The sequence below is a fragment of the Lissotriton vulgaris genome, assembly GCF_964263255.1.
Source record: "Lissotriton vulgaris chromosome 9 unlocalized genomic scaffold, aLisVul1.2 SUPER_9_unloc_1, whole genome shotgun sequence".
Taxonomy (NCBI): Eukaryota; Metazoa; Chordata; class Amphibia; order Caudata; family Salamandridae; genus Lissotriton; species Lissotriton vulgaris.
The window spans coordinates 662,868-681,025 of record NW_028240616.1 but is presented as its reverse complement, the minus strand read 5'-3'; the positions used below and the strand labels follow the sequence as shown (position 1 = coordinate 681,025).

The 18,158-nt window shown below is 46.6% G+C and overlaps 1 protein-coding gene across 1 annotated transcript in view; it reads right to left on the bottom strand.

Annotated features, from left to right (window-relative positions):
* The window catches only part of LOC147672948 (lysozyme g-like), an 87,160-nt gene extending 71,136 nt beyond the window's left edge, over positions 1–16,024 (bottom strand). Inside the window, exons 1-2 of the mRNA XM_086947888.1 lie at positions 15,703–16,024; positions 14,889–14,960 (exon numbers count right to left, since the gene is read on the bottom strand). Of these exons, the coding sequence (XP_086804014.1) occupies positions 14,889–14,960; positions 15,703–15,706 (76 nt within the window). The 5' untranslated portion in view covers positions 15,707–16,024. The remainder of the gene's footprint in view (positions 1–14,888; positions 14,961–15,702) is intronic.
* Between the last annotated feature and the right edge of the window lie 2,134 nt (positions 16,025–18,158).

Sequence of the window (18,158 nt, the reverse complement as noted above, 5' to 3'; positions counted from 1 at the left end):
GTTGACCTAGGGAGACAGCCATCATGCTTGGACTGGTTATATAGGGTTACCAGATGAGGGGCCAGCAGGTCTACATAAGTGGCATAAAATTCAGATGGTAACCCATCAGTACCTGGCGTTTTGTTCTTGGCCATTCTCTTAATGGCTCCCCTGACCTCACCCAGCTCCACTGGTCACCCCAAGCCCTCTGAGTCCTCTGCATCAATCTGCAGCAGATCTATATCCAGAAAGTCTCCCTCATTCAGTTCCCTTGGATCTAACCGACTTTGATATAGAGCAGTGTAGTATTCCAAGAACTGCGTGCTAATAGCCTGCTGCCCATAGTGTACTACCCCCCCCCCCCACATCACGTAGCTCTAGAATCGGTATCCCCCTGCACGCTGGATTTGCCAACCAAACTAGTAGTGCTTCATATTTATCCCTTTCAGTGTGCGCCCGCGCCGCGTATGCCCTGTAATCAAAACACCTCATCCTCTCCACTTGTGCCGCCACCTCTTCTTTCGCCCTTATCAGTTCCTCTCGTTTATCCTCCCATCCAGGTCTTTCCCTTTCCTTCTCCCTGAGCCGTACTTCCGCCCGCTGTACCTCACTCAATAAAGTTTTTCGGACTCCCACAGCCTCTCCAATGCAGCGACCCCATATCACTACTTTGAATGCGTCCCATTCGTTCTGTAGGGTAGCGGATGTGCCAGTGTTGTATTAAAAATACTCTTCAATGGCAGTACCTATGGTGGTTCGGAAAACCTGGTCTTCCAGTGTTTCCGCTCGGAGACGCCAACTAGGGATCGCCGTCCGAAGTCCCACCCAGTTCAAGGTCAACAGCAGCTGGTTGTGATCAGAAATCGTCCTGGCTAAATACTAACTCAGTGTGACCGTCAGATGCACCTCAGGGGAGCAAAGTACAGCGTCCAACCTGACGTGCAACTCATGCATAGCTGAGAAATAAGAGTAGTCCCGCTCCCCAGGGTGGTGAGCCCGCCAAGTGTCCGTTAAACCCCAACGCTGTTGCCAGACCCATCTGGCTTCTGCCATCCTATGAGTGGGGGCGTCAGGAAGTGGAGGATGAGTACAGTCCAAGTCAATGTCAGTAATGCAATTGAAGTCCCCATCCAGCAGTACAGAACCCGTCAGCTCCCTCGCTAGTTTCTGCAATAACTGTGCAAAAAAGGCAGGTTGCTCAACATTAGGGGCATAGATACTCCCTAACGTAATGTCTCGGCCATGAAGCCGCCCTGTTACTACCGTAAATCGGCCTTCTGTATCCACCACCTGCCTAACACATTGAAATGGTACTCCTGCCCGCACCCATACTAAGGCACCCCTTGCATAGGCCGAACATGTGGGGTGAAATACCTGCCCTCTCCAGCGCCTCTGCAGTGCTGCTCCCTCCGACTTTGTCAAGTGCGTTTCTTGCAGCAGTGCTATTTGCACTCCTCTTCGCACTAGGTAGGCGTGTATTTTGTGTCTCCGACCCATAGTATGCATCCCCCTGACGTTCCAAGACATAACCTTAAATCCTACGGAGGTACCCATGGTTCCTGAGCTAACCCATGCCACCCTAAGAACCCCCCGGCGACATGTCTGACCCTCCCCCCTTCCCCAACTTCAAACTCTACCCAACTTCCCAACCCCAGGACAGGTACACAAGAACAGGTCCCCATTCAAACCAAGGTAGTCATGCAAAGAATCATAAACATAAGGTGGCATTTGACTCATGCTCGATGAGTCTTGTGTTCAGCTTCTCCTTTTTAGGGAACGATACTATACCTTAATGCACACTATAGTTCTTGTTATTCTTTACACTTTGCTACAAGGCATCACCACGAACATATATACATTCATCACTAATGCTTTTCTTGGCATGTCACCTTTTCACTTGTTAGTCTAGCATGTCCACGCCACTGGTTTTTTGTTTTATTTGTTTAGCCTCGGGCTCTTGATATAATCAGTCCCTTATTTGCTTTTTCCTTAGACATCGTACCCCTGAAGATGAGCCAAGCCGGGCTCGAAATGCATCGGGGTTATTCAGTACTGTTATGAAAAATGATGTCCATGTTTTGATATCCTCATGACTTTTTGCGAACAAGAATCACATTGGAATAACGCAATTTCTACATTAGAAAAATTGACATTTTGAATAAATTGATGACTACAAAGCTTTTGGATTACAATTTTGGATACCTTATTTTACAATATTTGGCGTGCTCAAGAGTTCCACCTTACCCTTGTAAGGTTCCTCTGCTAGTTTACGTTCAGCGCCTCTTGGACAGGAGGCGTACCTCCTGAGCACCCCCACCTCATTCACATGGGTCCTACTCTCTTGTTTATCCCCATTACCCAGTGAGTTCAGCGGACTCCTACACAGGGATGTATGCCGTGTCGATTATTTGTTTAGTTCTGCACCAAGACATGCACCAAGACAGTGTGCGTGTGTCAGGGCACAGGGCCTCTGAGGGTGGCACAATAAGTGCTGCAGCCCTTAGGGCCATCTCTGGTCACAGTGCCCTGGGTACCTAGGGTACTATTTACCAGGGGCTGACATGTGGCCAGAGATGCCAATTGGGTTTAGGCTTCAATGCAGTTTTAGGGAAGGAACACAGGCCCTGGGTACCTGATTGGCAGGAGACCAGGGCACACGCAGTCAAAGCACATCAGCAATTCAGCAAAAAGTTGGGGCATACCATGCAAGAAAGAGGGCACTTTCTCACACTAAGCTCCTATTGTGTGTGGCTGTTTGGGTGGAATACAAAAAGCCTAACTGCCAACTACACACAGTCATGTGACTAGAGACAGACTGCAGACACCAAATAGCAAAGTCAAGAAAATTCCAACTTTCTAAAAGTGGTATTTTCAGAATTGTAATTTAAAATCTGACTCCACCATAACTTGGGTTTTAAAATTAGGGTTCCGGGGACACCAAACATAAACTGGATCCTATGGGAGATATAGGCCTTGCAGTCGTGAAAAAATGATGTACGAGCTTCTCACTACCAGGACATGTAAAATCTTAAAGGTACATGTACTGCTTTTTAAATACATTACACTCTGCACTTTGGGCTGTCAAGGGCCTAACCTAGAGGTGACTTATATGTATTAAAAATGAAGGTTTGTGTCTGGGAAGAGGTTTATCTTGCCAAATTGCCATGGCAGTTTAAAACTGCACACACAGGTTCTGGCAGACCTGAGACATGTTTAATGGCGAGTGGCACAATCAGAACTGCAGGCCTCTACTAGAGACTTAAAAGTAAATTAAATATTCCAATTAGGGGTATGCACATTAAACCATGTTCAGGAAAAGGAGCACAAGCACTTTAGTACTGGTTAGCAGTGGTAAAGTGCATGGAGTCCTAGGGCAAACAGAAGCAAAATTCCAGCAAAATTGGAGGCAAGCAGGCAAAACGTTTGGGGGAAGACCACCCTAAAGCTGTCAGGTATAACACATACGTTATGTTCCTACAAATGAATTCTGTGGTTCTGGTGGCAATCGCAAACCACACAGACGTTTTATTTATGGCACTATTGGACCATAATACAAGGCTACTGTTGTATATTCTCAATAACACAGAGTTGCTAATAGCGACTCTCTATTTGTGGTTGAGGTGGTTAGCTATTTTTGATTGCTAATACATTATGCCCCATTTGCCGAGGAACTAGCATAGCGGATGGCCGAATGCTATACGCTGTGCACAGGGTCCATTGTTCATGATACTTGACCATTTCCACAGGCTTTTGGTCAGTGGTGTCCACAGGCTTTTGTAAACAAGTGAAGTCTTCACTAGTAAGTAATGGGGCAAATGCCCCACTGCACCAAACCTGGTGAGTACAACTGAAGGGCGTGCCTAGCTAGTCTGGGGCAGGGAAAAAGAGGATGTGGCAGACAGCATGGATGAAATAAGACAAATATTGCTACAAAGCTAAAGAAGTTAAAAATACTGATTGGGACTTTGTGGTTAGTGACTAGGATCAAAACCATAAATGTTTAAAAATATTCAATTTAATTGCAATGGGCAATATAGTTACCATGCAATGCCTTAAAACACTGACATTTCTTAAGTATGGTTTGCTATGCAACCATATTACACTCACCAACAAAACAATGTATTGCTCTTAATCTAACTATGGCCTGGAATCTATGAAACACAGATCTTGCTTCATCACTCATTCACGGAGGGACACAACAATATCTGCACCTGGGCACTTCCACTATCATAAGCATAGTAAGTGGAGAATGCAATAACAATACTACCCATAAAGTAGTGGCAGGAATGTCATTAAGATTACTGTAAAGCCTGAGCACTTTAAGTCCTGGAAATGCCAATGTTCTCTCTAATAAACACTGGTAAAAATTGCAGAAGGCGATCTACAAAAGTCGACTGCCTCCCTCCACCCACGTAGCTCCTGGAAGCCAAGGGAAACTATATCAGTGTACGGGGCTAATGTTCGGTTGTTCGTAAAGGGCAGGCCTGTTAATTCAAGCACAGGAACTGGGCTCCCAGCCATTAATAGTTTTTACATAACTATAGGCCCGATTCACAGAACTAATTTAAGACGAAATCCTAAACGTACTACTTTTGGTTTTCACAGAAATTAGGATTTTGTCTTAAATTTTTCTTAAAACAAACTTAAGACAGATTTACGACAAATTTAAGACAAAATCCTAACTTAAGTCTGTCTTAAGTCTGTCTTAAGACAAACTTAAGACAAAATCCTAACTTCTGTGAATACCAAAAGTAGTAAGTTTAGGATTTTGTCTTAAGTTAGTTCTGTGAATCGGGCCCCCAGTTTTTAAATTGCACTAATTACAGGATTCGGATTGGATTACTGGAGATGACAGCAGCTATGACTGGAGAATGAGCTGAGGCACTGGAATATAGAAGGCAATTTGGTGATTACTGTGATGCCTCTAAGAGCCATCATGGTTTATTTCAGTTTATGATTTAGACTCAACATTTCTCTTCGCCTATAAACTTCTTATGAATGTGTGTGTGCCTCGAGGATTAAGCATCTCCTGTCCCACGATATTAGAAAGGAGATCAATGTTGACCCATCGTCTGCTAAAGGTCATATCTGTAATAACACCCATGTTACCTTAATTAGTTGTTGGCTGAAGTACAAAGAGCTCCTCTGCTTCTGCCCCAATCTGAGGTGTCCATGGCAGGACATTATTCCTAGCTCCAGAGGTGAATCTGAGTTACTGGAGGTCTTGGAAATTATTAGAACTTAGACTGTGGACATTCCGCCATGATGGTTCTGATGGACCTGTCTTGTAGCATTCGATACAGTCTGGCAGCATGTTCTGGACAAACTAAAAAAAGATGGCATTCAAAGCAAGGCCCTCTTGTGGATAATATCCTTTTTGGAAGACAGATCCAAATGGGTGCATCTTCACACTTTTTTTTTCATCTGCCCCTAAACACCTTCTATATGGAATCCCACAGGCTCAGCTTTGGACCCGACTCTTGTTAATTCTATATATGGCTTCTTTGGCTGGCCTGATTGAATTCTATAGTGTGCAGGTGATATCATATGCTGGTGACAGTCAGCTCCAATTACCCTTTCAGGTACATTTGGACGTTGCTCTAAACAAATTCAAGGAGCCTTAATGGCGTGGCTGGATGGATGTATGCGGACTTCCTTAAATTGAACCCCAATTCCCACTGCCTCTGTAAGAATTTTTTTTATAATCTTTGACTCAGCCATTTCCTTCTCTGCCCAAATGAAGCAATCTGAAATAGCTACGGTAGCTGTTGCACCTTATACTCGAGGATACACGAAAAACGGTGGTTCACACACTGATTACCTCCTGCCTGAATTAAGTCAATAGTCTCGAGTTGGGCCTTTCCGCCTTTCAAATTCATGGACTTTGGATTATTCAAAATGCAGAAGCATGATCTTGGTACTGCTTTTCAGACCTTAAGAGTCTACCTCCAGCAACAGTCTCCTAAACCGTTTGCCCCGATCATTCTTGGAGTCAAGAAAGCTTTCAAAGCCTGGTGGCCTGCCTCTTAAAGATCCTTTGAGCCACCGGGCTTCATAGCCTTGTAACTAGCTAATGACTTCAGCACTTTCAAAGATCAATGTGAACACGAAGAACGTCATAATAAAGAATATCATCCTAACTAACATAGGATGCTCTCTCTCACGCTCGCCAGTATCCCTTTTCTGAAGTAGTCTTTCTTGGCAGATGTCATGCATATGGATGCACATCCTCTTTAATAGAGCAGAAATGTTCAGGATCAGACCATTCCTAGCAGGCCGGAGTGTGGCGTGTATTAGACGTGTCACATGAACACAAGTGTGTGGGCAGGAGCACAGCCAATGCACAACACCAGCACACCCATCCCAGGCAGCAGGATACACAATCATTATTAAGGGCCTTATTACGAGTACAGCCGTACTCACGGTGACGGTGCGACCACCGCCACCACTGTGGGTCCGCCTACTGTATTTCGAGTCTGGTGGTTGGACCGCCACATAACCGCTGCGTCCACTGGGATCCAGGATTTCCTGGTGGTGGCACAGCGGAAAGGGGCAGGAATATGCAGGCGTTGCCGCTAAGCAAATTCCGAGTTGCATTTCCACCGCCCATTTCATGGCGTTGAGCCCGCCATGAAAAGGGTGATGGAGTTGCAACTAGGGTGGCCCTAACGAGGATCTCTGCCGCTTCTGGGCCTGGGGGTGCTTGCGGGAGGGCACGTGCTGTGCATATGCTATGCCCCCCCTAGAATTGCACCCCGGTTCCTGCATGGTATAACATGCACAACATGGTGTATTCCACATTGTGCAGGAATGTGCTGCAAGCGTTGTCAATGCAGCGGTCTGCTGTTAAGGCTCTCCCATGAACCCTACACAGCCACAGCGGTGAGACCACCACAGCACCGCCTGCCCTGGATTCAACTCAGCTCAGAATACGGCGGATTGGCGTCCTTATGCCAGCGCAGGGGTGGCGGTGCTGCTGGAAGACCGCCAAACTCGTAATACGGCCATAAAACAAGAAGTGCTTATTTTAATTCTTTTACAGCTAAGGGAGTAGAACAGCCAACTGCCCTTGAATGCCAAGAGGCTGTCTGGGCATGATACACTTACCCAGTGGACAGTTTGGGGTGCCTACAGTCTTTAAGGAAACACAAGTTACTCCGCAACTTTTAGGTTGCTGGCATCCATGGAGTTGACCAGCTACACTGAGATGAACTGATCGGGTCAAATATTAAAGTGCATTTTTCAATTTGAGTGACCCATTGGCCTGAGACCAAGTTCCGGCGAACATGAGCTTTTAGTTTGATGAAAATGAGATCAATGGCATATTTCTTTTTTTTTTTTTTTTTATTTCAAAATATTTTTATTGAAAGTAAGAATTTTTTTTCATATACAAAAGCAAAAGCAAAACATTCGTAAAACTTGTACTGTTCTTGCAAAGTTGCGGCCTGGTGGGGCCTCGTGAGCGAAAGAAAAGGAAGAGAGAAAGAAAAGGAGGGGGGGGGGTCACTGCTCCAGATATGCGTCGAGAGCTTCCCACATGTTATCTTTGGCAGTATGATTCGCCGTCTTGTGCTTGGCAGTGATATTGTCTGCCCCCCGGAGGAAGGTTACCCAATTGAACCAGCGTTTGAAGGTGGCTTTGCCAGTGTCCTTCCAGTTACCCAAGATAGTTTTCACCGCAGCCGTCAGAAGTACATCGACCAGGTCTCGTACTTCTTTGGACTGAAGTTCTGTTGATAGGAAGGCAGTGGCTATCCCCGCTAGTCCTCTTTGTGTCTTACTTCCCGTGACTGTGTGTATGACGTTATAGACCTTGCTCCAGAAAGTTTTGATTTTGGGGCATTCGTATAGCATGTGGGATAGATCTCCTGTTGCCCTCTGGCAATTCCAGCATATGCTGCTCTCGCTAGCTCCCACTTTCCCTAGTTTCGCTGGTGTCCAATGCAGCCTGTGTAGTAACCAGTATTTGGTTTGTGCTAGTTGTGGCGTGATTTTGTTTTTGGACGCTGCCATCCATAGTCTGGCTCTTTCTTCCTCGTTTAGAGGTCTTTGTATGGTCTCCTCCCAAAAGGCCAGTGTCTTATTGTTTAGAGTTGTGGTGCGTGGTGTGATTAGCTTGTAGATTTGCGCTGTTTGGTGGCCAATCTTGTTTAAGTTTTGTGCGTATTGTATGATGGTGGGTATCTGTTTCGACAGGCTTGCTTTGGTGACAGCTGCTTTGATTTTAAGGAATTCATAGAACTCCTTGTTTGGTAGGGAGGTTGTCTGCTGTAGTGCCTTGTAGGTGAGTGGGTTATTCCCTGCTTCTAGTTGTGACGGCGTTGTGATGCCTCTGCTGTACCATTCCTTGCTGTCTAGTGTTTTCCCCTTGTAAGTGATTTTGGTGTTATACCACAGTGATTCCCATTTGGTGCCCTTGATACTTACTGCCATTTCCCTGTCAACTCTCAGCAGCGCTGTCTTCGTGTTGTGGATTATTGCGTTTTTGGCCTCTGGGTGCTTGTACGCCGTGAGGGCAATAATTTGGTCTGCGCCACCTAGAATACTCCTTTCCAGGTCCAGCCATACCGGCATGTATTCTGGTGTGGGGGCTATCCAATGTATTCCCTGTTTGGCAAGGCATGCCGTCTGGAAGGCCTTGTAGTTTGTGAGATTCAGTCCGCCCTGTTCTTTTTTAAGTCTGAGTTTCGCTAAGCTGATTCTTGGTTTTTTTCCTCCCCAGAGGAATATGTTGATGCTTTTGTCTATGCGTTTGTGGAAGTCGGTTGTGAGTGTGAGAGGCAGCATGGAGAGCATGTAGTTTAGCATGGGAGTGACCATCATCTTTATTGTCTCAATTCTTCCCCACCAGCTTATGAATTTGGGGCCCCACGTGTCTAGCCTGGACTTAATTTTTTTTACCATCGCCTCCTCATTGTGATCTAGTGTTGATCTTAGGTCCCTTCCGAAGAGGAGGCCTAGGTATTTCAGGGGTTTCGTTTGCCATGCCAGGCCGGACGCGCCCAGGACAGTCTTGGTGGTGTGGCAGTTCATAGGTTTGCATTCGGATTTCTCCCTATTGAGCTTGTAGCCTGAGACATGCGCATATTCTTCTATTGTTTGCATGAGTGCCTCAATTGACTCCTGTGGGTTGTTTGTGGTGATCAGAATGTCATCCGCGTATGCAGCTAGCTTGAAGGCTTGACCCTCTATCCGCACCCCCGTGATCCGGGGGTTTGATCTGATCATGTGGAGGAGTGTTTCTAGGGCCAGCAGGAATAGCCCCGGTGAGAGGGGGCATCCCTGCCTTGTCCCTCTGCCTAGTGTGAATGTGTCCGATGTAGCTGCGTTAACCACCACTCTAGCCCGGGGGTTTTTGTAGAGGGCCATGATCATGCCCCTGTACTTCTCGCCAAGTCCAAACTTGAGCATGCATTGGTTCAGGAAGGGCCATGAGACTCTATCGAAGGCTTTTTCTGCATCTAATGCTATCATGACAGCCTTTTCCGCACTGTTGGCCGTGCGATTGATTAAATGGCAGAGCAGTCTGGTGTTGTCCTGCGAGAGTCTGTTTTTCAGGTAGCCCACCTGAGTCTTGTGTATGAGAGAGGGGAGATGTGCGTTTAGTCTCGCTGCTATGATTTTAGCGTAGATTTTGCAGTCCACGTTATTTAGAGAAATTGGCCTGTAGTTGTGTGGGAACTGGGGGTCTTTCCCTTCCTTGGGGATAACAATAATGTTTGCCTCTGCCATAGAGTCAGTCATATTGCCTTTTTCCGCGCATGCTTGGAATATTCTGACTAGCGTGTCTTTGAGTAATGGTTGGAATTGTTTATAGAAGGCAGCTGTGAAGCCGTCCGGACCTGGTGCCTTGTTAGGTTTTAGTGAGTCTATGGCCCTCCCTACTTCCGCTTTGGTTATGTTTTGATCTAAGGCCTCTCTCTGTTCGTTGCTTATTCTGGGTAAGTCGAGCTTCTCTAGCAGGCTTGCCCCGCCGTCTGCTTCCAGCGAGGTGTCGGCAGTGTATAGGTCTTTGTAGAACTTCCTGAAAGTTTCGAGGATTTGTTTGTTCGTCGTGTGTGTCTTGTTATTAGCGTCTGTGATTGCCGCGACTGCGTGCTGCCTTTGCTTGGCTTTCAGGTACCCAGCCAGGGCTTTCCCTGCTTTGTTGGCCGAGCATAAGTTTATGGATTTATATGTGTTGATCCACGTGGATGCTCTCTCGCTTAGGATTCTGTTTAGCTCATATTTTTTTTTTGTTAGTGTTGTGAGTGTGTTCCTGTCCATTAGGTTGGCCGTGTGATTCCTTTCTAGCTCCTTAATCTGCTCCTCTAGTTCTTTAATTTTTTTGTTCCTGCCCCTGTTCATGCGTGCTTTAATATTCATGAGTTTCCCCCTTATTGTTGCTTTAAGTGCGTCCCATAGTGTTGCTGCCTCTATGTCTGCTGTGTCGTTATACTGGAGATATTCTTTGATCGCTACCTCTATTTCGGTAATGTTGACGGGGTTCTCGAGTATATCACTGTTGAGGCGCCACCTCCTGCTTGGTGTTTCGTTATGTTTGCCACTTAAGGAGAGGGATATGTGTGCGTGGTCCGAGACTGTTATGGGACCTATATCAGTTGTGTCTGTCAGGTGTGTATGTGTGTTGGACATGAGTATGTAATCTATCCTGCTGTACGAGTTGTGGGGGTGTGAGTAGAAGGTGTATTCTCTGGCACTAGGGTTTTGTAGCCTCCACGGGTCAGCTAGTGCGAGTTTGGTGCATAGGTTTTTGAGTGTGTTCTGTTCTTGTGATGTGTGGCTGGGTCTGTGTGGATGTCTGTCTGTGGCATTGTCCATCACCTGGTTCATGTCTCCTGTCGTGATTAGTAGTTCGCCCAGTGGGATCCTACTTAGTTCGTTCTCTAGGTCCTCCCAGAATTTTTTGTCCACCGCGTTTGGCCCGTATATGTTTGCTATGTGTATTGTTTCGTCGCCTCTTTTAATAGATGTGATCAGCCTCCTCCCTTTGGTGTCTGCGACATTGTTGTGAACCTGGAACTTCCCTTTCTTACTGATTATGGTGATGACTCCTCCCTTTTTGTTGACTGCCGGTGAGCATAGCACCTCGCTTATCCAGTTGGTTTTGAGCCTGTTGGCGTCCTCTATGGACACTCTAGTTTCTTGGAGGACGTATATATCAGCCTTCAGTCTATTTAGGTAGTCTAGTGTTTTCCGTCGCTTGACGGGGTGGTTGAGGCCCTTGACGTTAAGAGACACTATTTTTATGTCCGAGGCTATCTGTGCATGGCCACTAGTGTCAGGTGTCGTCATGGTGTGTTCGTTCTGTCGCTGTACCTTAGAGAGTGGTCTCTGTTGCCTCTCTTTGTTCTTTGCTTACTTGCTAACTGCCACCCGACATTGGCGCCCCCCTGGGGTGTGGGATGGGATGAGGGGTTGTGTGTGGATATAGGAAAGAAGAGAAAGAAAAAAGAGTGCTTCCACCAGGCTAATATTGTCCGTGCTACATGGCCTCCCCCCGGCCCTCTCCCCCCCTCCGCCCCCCGCCCCCCTCCCCCCTGTCAACGTACTGTAAACGTGCGACAGCAACGGTTCCCGCCCTCCGCTCCCCCGGGTCTGTAAGAGGCAAGAGAAGACCCTCTTAGCCGCCCTCCCGTGCTGCGCATTTTATTTTTTTGGCAAAGGATATCGGTTATCAAGTGTTCAAGTTCCTGTGCTTCTTATGTGAGGTAGTCCTTGTTCGATGAGATCGGTGTTGCCCTTCAGGATAGGAAAGTTCTGTGTTCTTAAGTTGTCCACGGGGCTTATTCCCATTGTTGAGGTAGTTCCTTCTTCTGGTGAGGTAGGTCTCTTTTCCATTGAGGTAGCTATTGTTCTTCCGAGGTAGGGTGTTATCTGCCACCTGCTGCTCCCTTATCATCCGTCTCTGAGCTATCTGATGAGGCTCTTCTTTTTGCCGTTCCGGGACTAGTTTGTTCCATCTCCTCTTGCTCTGGCTTCCTGAGGTACCTGCGTATTTCCGCTGGGTCATCGAACATACGTGTGTCCTGCCCGTCTGTTATCCTCATCCTTGCTGGACCTACAAAGCTGAACGTTATCCTTGCTCTCTTCATAGTGTCTGTTAGCGCGAGGAAACCTTTCCTTGCTTCCACCGTGCCCCTTGAAAGGTCTTGGGTGAAGATTATCTTCTTGCCTTTCCAGATGGGGGTTTGGCCTTTGCGTGCGAAGGCGAAGATGGCATCGGTGTGGCTGGATCTTAGGGGTTTGCAGATGATCGTTCTTGGACCTTTCATGTGTACTTGTTTTGTGGCGGGGATTCTGTAAGTTTTGTCGATCTCCAAAGCTCTTTCAAATTTTATGCCAGTCAGCTTGGGTATCAATGACTCAAGTAGTGCCGCGCATGAGCCTGCCTCCTCCTCCTCGTCTTCTGGTATGCCTAGGATCCTGATGTTCCCCTTCCGGTTTTTGTCCTCTTGTTCTGCGAGCCTTCTCTGCATGTCGCTGGAGACCTTGGAGATGTAGCATATGTCTTTGTCCATGATACTTGATTTATCTTCTATGTCGCTGATCCTTCTCTCTGTCTCCGCTACTCTACTAGCTATTTTGTTCTGATCCGCACGTATGGCTGTGAGTTCTAGCTGGACGTTGTCCATGGAGATCTTTGTGGCCTTGGCCAGGTCATTGGCTTCGGTTATTTTTTTGACGAGCAGGTCCATCGCAGTCTCTGTGTTTTGCAGGTTTTTAATTTTGATCGGTGAATCCAGGTCTTTCCTAATTTTTTTTGTATCCCCGTTCATCATCTCTAGACCTCTTCTTTCTTGATATATGGACAGTCTCTCTTTCTTTTGCAGGTTGGGCTGTGCTGCCTTTGGTGTAGTGCTTTTGGTGTTCGTGGCTTTGTCAGCCTTAACAGTGCTGCCGAAGGTGAACCTGCTTGGCCACTTTATCGACCTGGTTCTAGTTTTTCCGGACGCCAGGGCAACCGTCCAGAGCCAGGTGCTAATCCCTGGTTTTGGTCTCAGCGCTCTTTACCTTCTGTTGCTGCACGCTTCGCTATTACTCGCGGTGCCGGGTGTTTCCGGACCAGAACGTTGCCGGGGCGTTTCCGCCCTACAGAGGCGCTTACAGGTGCTTGGTTGCGCTCCAGCTGGCCCTTGCGTCGAGGCCGAAAGTTCCGCTGTCGCTGCTTGTCTGCCTGTGGGTGTTCTATCTGATGGTTTTCCCCGCCTGTTCCACCTTCCCAAGATGGCTGCCTTTGTCCACTGCCTCACTACAGCCTTGAGTCGCGCTACCGTTTTCTACGCGTGTGTATCGCGTGTGCTTAATCGTGCTCAAAAGCTTGGTGTATATCCGGCTCGCGCTGCCTTTATTGCGGTGTGCTTGCGTTGGTTTGCTTGCACGTCCGCGTCTGCGTCCCAGTCCGCTGTGGTCTGATCTGATCTGGACTGCCCCTCCCAAGATGGCCGCCGCCTTGCTCACCTCTTTTCTGGATGGGCACTTCTGTTCGCCGGCCGCTACTTGGTGCACTCCGGTCTCGGTGGACTGTGTTCGCAAGAGGACCAACCGGCTAGGGCTACCTTTGTTGCGATGTACTTGGTTGCTCGCTCATCCGCGCTCTTGTCCGCTGTGGTGTGGTCTGATGTGGTCTGCCCCTTCCAAGATGGCCGCCGCCTTTTGTTCGCCTCTCTTTTTTATTATTATTATTTTTTTTATTTTTGGATGGCCGCCTCCGTTCCTTGGTGCACTCCGGTCACGGTGGCCTGTGTTCGCAGGAAGGTCCGCAGTGTTCCGTTCTCCCCTGCCTACCTTGCGTCAGCTTGGCTTGGGCACGCTTCTGCAGCGGTGTGCCTTGCCCCTTCCAAGATGGCCGCCGCCGTTCATTACGCGACCCCGGGGTGAAGAACGGCGAGATAACCAGCGATAGCCCTCGGTCTCCCACACGAAACGGAGGAAACTGTGGGGGAATACTCAGAGCAGCGGAAGCGAAGAGCCTGAGTGAGCGACACGACGGCAAAAGTAACAAAAACCCCACTTTCGGGAAAGTGAAGCGGTGCCCAAGATGGCGGAGCAGTAAAGGGGTAGCCACAACGACCGGAGCCATAAGGAGTATCCAGAGCCAGAGCCAGGCTAAACGCGGTGGATACGGGTGAAGGACATTCCACAGCAGAGGTGGCAGAGGCGGCGGACGGCTGTACTGTGAACTGGACGGATGCGCGCACAAAAGATACAAGCGTAACCCGAAGACAAACAAAGGCGGCCATCTTGTTCGCGACCTGAAGCGCAACAAGGAGGTGCTACAACGGAAGCAAGCCCAGCCAAGCTTACCACCGGAAGGTCCACCACCGTGAAGCGTAAGAGCGGAGCAAGTGACCAGACACGGAGGCGGAAGAGGTGGGTGGCAGAGCGGGAGTGAGGCGGAGCTGGGCACAAGCGGTGCAGCGAGGAACACCCCTGCAACGATAGCGCAAGAGCGTGAGAGCAGCTCCCAAGCGGCACAAACGAAGCCATGCCTGTCCCGTTCCACGCGGCGAGGCGCCAGTCAATGGCATATTTCTAATAAAAAAACTGATTATGCACCTCAGAAAATGAATACAAATTAGAAAAAACACTTTGGGAAATGGCAACAATTAAGGCTTCACTGATTTTTGGGTGAAGAGTTAATATGTTGGAAATGGGACAGCATTTTATCAGAAATAGGTCGCCCAAAAATAAGACAAATATGCAGATATGGGCAGGGTTCACTATTTTTCAATATTTGGCTATGTTTCGAATGTCATTGTGGGGAAACCCATCCTGGGGGACTGTTTCTAAAGAATATTTCCAGTCAGTTAATGGGAATGTACTACTAAATGAGCAATTGCAGTCTGGTCTTTATTCTAAGGCAAAACATTAAACGCTACGTATGTGCGAAAAGGTGTTCGGCTTACCTCTCACAGTCAGTCTGTCCTGCCGCGCAGTCTCCTCGGAAGCCCCAGAGGTCTGCACTCTCATGATGTCACCTAAGGGTTACACCATGAATTAAAAGAGTATTTCATCTGATACAGCACAGATAGGAAAGCATGGCATCTTTATTCTGACTTGTGTTCTCATGATTGATAGGTGTGAAAGGGTTGCGCAGAAGAATACGTCACGTGCCTGATGGCTTGAAGGTCCGGCTAAACATAAAACTATACAACTGTAGCAGTCTGTGAACCCCCCCCCCCCCCCCCCCCTCCACTTTTCTCTTTTTCTTTCACCCTCTCCAGGGGAAAATCAGCCGCTTAACTATGTATACTCGGGGCAAACATGGAACCAGGGAAATACCAAGAACTCCCCGCTGTAAACTCCAACCCCCCCCCCTTCATTACTACTGTACTGTATTGGAAAATCTTCTAAATAAAAACTTTGTGAAATAAAAAAAAAAGAAAACTTCCGGGAAAACTTACAGTGGATAAAGTGACCCACAAAGAAGAAAGAATACTTAACTTCTGTTCATTACTGCATTTATGTTGCGGAAACACGTTACACACTTGTGTTATTTTAAACTATTACGTGTGCTAAGGAGTGTTATTTGTCACCATAAAACACTAAAGAACGCCGGTCACTTCAAGGAGAGCAACAGGAACAAAACAACCAGATCTAGACATAACACATAGGAAACATGCCTCGGAGCTCCCCTAAGGAGTGAAAAGTCATAATATAAAGTCAAGGCTGCTAAGCCTTCATGCCAAGGTTTTACGGAACAACATGACGTGGTCTCACCCATGGTGGCTTCTTCTGTGTGCCAAACAGCTCTAGTCGGTTGGCAGAACGCTCGTCAGTGGTCTTGTTGTCTGTAGGTCCGCTTTATATGAGCCTTATTCTTCGCTTTCGGTTTCGATTTCCCTGTGCCTAAAGTAACGTTTCAGCCCCTCCCACCCCGGAGCGATCGTGCTGTGTGGCCTGCATCCCGCTATCATCCTGAGCACAGACAGGCAGCCTCAGCCACGGTTTCTCTTTCGGATATTAGAAGCTGAGAGGCGACCAGTCTGGAGCACCATCCATTCACGTGCATTGAACGGCTGTTTTCACATATATTTGCTAGAATGGGTGGGCAGCTGAGTCACACAGACTTCTCAGTAGTTTCTACTGTAAACGGGAGGTTGCATAACATCAGAAAACCCAGCAAATGCAGGGAAATTCCGTGAACGGACAAGGGCCAGTGCCCCCTAGATACAGAGAAATCACCTTCTGCAGCACTGTGATAAACAGTCGTCTTTCTTATCACACTTTGCTATCTTTAGTTTTTCAAAAATAAATGCATTGCACTCTTAAAAAATTGATCTCTTGGTAACATACCAATTGTATGCCTCGTACTCCATTTTGTTTGTGACATTTGCTGCCAATGTTCTGTACTTCATGGACAAACTGTTTTAGTAAAATGATGTTTGAATGTGTTTTCACGGGCACAATAACGACCTCTCAAGAATATTAAAATATTGTTTAAGGGACAGATGGCAAACCACTATGTTAGGATCATTTGTCTCTAAAAGGAAATTCCTGCTGGATAAGGGGGTGCCACAGGGATCATGTCTTAGCCCCACCTTATTTAAAGTCAAACATTTTTTATTTGTTTCGGTACTCTTTTGAGGACCACAAATTTGGTTAAAATATACATTTAGTTATTCATACAAATGTAATACATTTTCAATGAAATTTTTAAAAACTTATAAATTTTATAGCAAACATATTCATTAGGTGGCATTTTGCATAAAAGTAGAAAATCTTTTGCATTGACAATCCTACATGACCGATAGATGGGCTCAAGACACGTTAACCTTGCATTTACAACTTTGTTGTTTGGGCATAAAAATAGAAGGTGCTCAAGATTCTGTTTGCCCCCCTGACAAAGGGTACATAGCGAAGAACTGTCTAGTCTCCAGGAAGATATAAAGGTTAGAACGGGTAGTATACCCAAACGCAACATCATAATTGCACGCCTTGCGCCGTGTGTTAGAGTAAAGTCTAAATACGGCTGTTCTTGCTTTTATTCCTGAGAGTCAGCATAAGTTTTATACACAGATAGTTTGGTGCAATGTAAGTGATCAAGCTCATAACTCAATTTGGGGGTAAAGTTTTTTAAGAAAAGTTTGAGTTGTGCAGGTGTCCATGATGACAACATTTCTAAGCTGACTTTTGCTAGCTGAAATGCCTCTCTCATATTTCTGGAAAAGATAAGATGGGTGGAATCTTTATCAAATGTCTCTATTTTTAACAGACATCGTAAGGTACCTTCTTTAGAATGGAGAAGGTTGTAGGCCCACCTGATGATACTTGCTACGGCTGTAGCATATGCGCTGGTGATAGAACATTCCAGTCTTAGCGCCTGTACTGGTGTAGAAGTAGAAACTTTCAGTAGTTTTTTCAGTGTTTTACCTTCGTTTAAGTCCATATAGGACCATTGTTTTAAAGGAATATATTCAGAGGCATATGACAGAACCGGGGGAATCTTAGCTCTGTAGACTTTTATTAATGCAGAAAAATGCCTATTTCCAGTGGCCGAGTACAGGCGTGACAAGGCCCCAGCGTGTAAGTCACTTTTCCTTTTTAAATGATTAATTTGTTTGATGTTACTCATGTTGTATGAGAAAATTCTACCAAGATAGGTATATTCCTCTACCTGCTCTAGCCTCTCTCCACCCAGCTTCCACTGGTACCTCACACCTTTTTTCTTTTTCGAAAATGCGACCACTTTAGTTTTGTTTATATTCGGGATTAGAAAATTTTCCTTAGAGTAGTTGTATAAAATATCTAAAAGACTTTGAAGTCCAAAAGGCGTTAAGTCAAACATGACTATATCGTCCGCATACAACAGGGCGTGTATGCGCTGAGTGGCGATCTTCGGAGGCGTGCATAACCCTTGTTGTAATTGAGATGGTAAGTCACTTAAGTACAGGGAGAATAAAATTGGAGCTAAAAGACACCCTTGTTTTAAACCATTAGATGTCCGTATTATCTTTGACAAGCCCTTGTCGCTCCCCATTTGAACACGGCACCAGGTGTTACTGTGGAGATTCACTATTAGTTGTAGTAGTAATTCAGGGATACCCATCCTTCTTAGTTTTTTCCACAGGGTCGGTCTGTCCACTCGATCGAAGGCGGTAGAGTAATCGATGAACGCTGCGTATATGGGTTGTGATTTCCCTGTTACATATTGATCTAGGATTGTCTGAAAGATT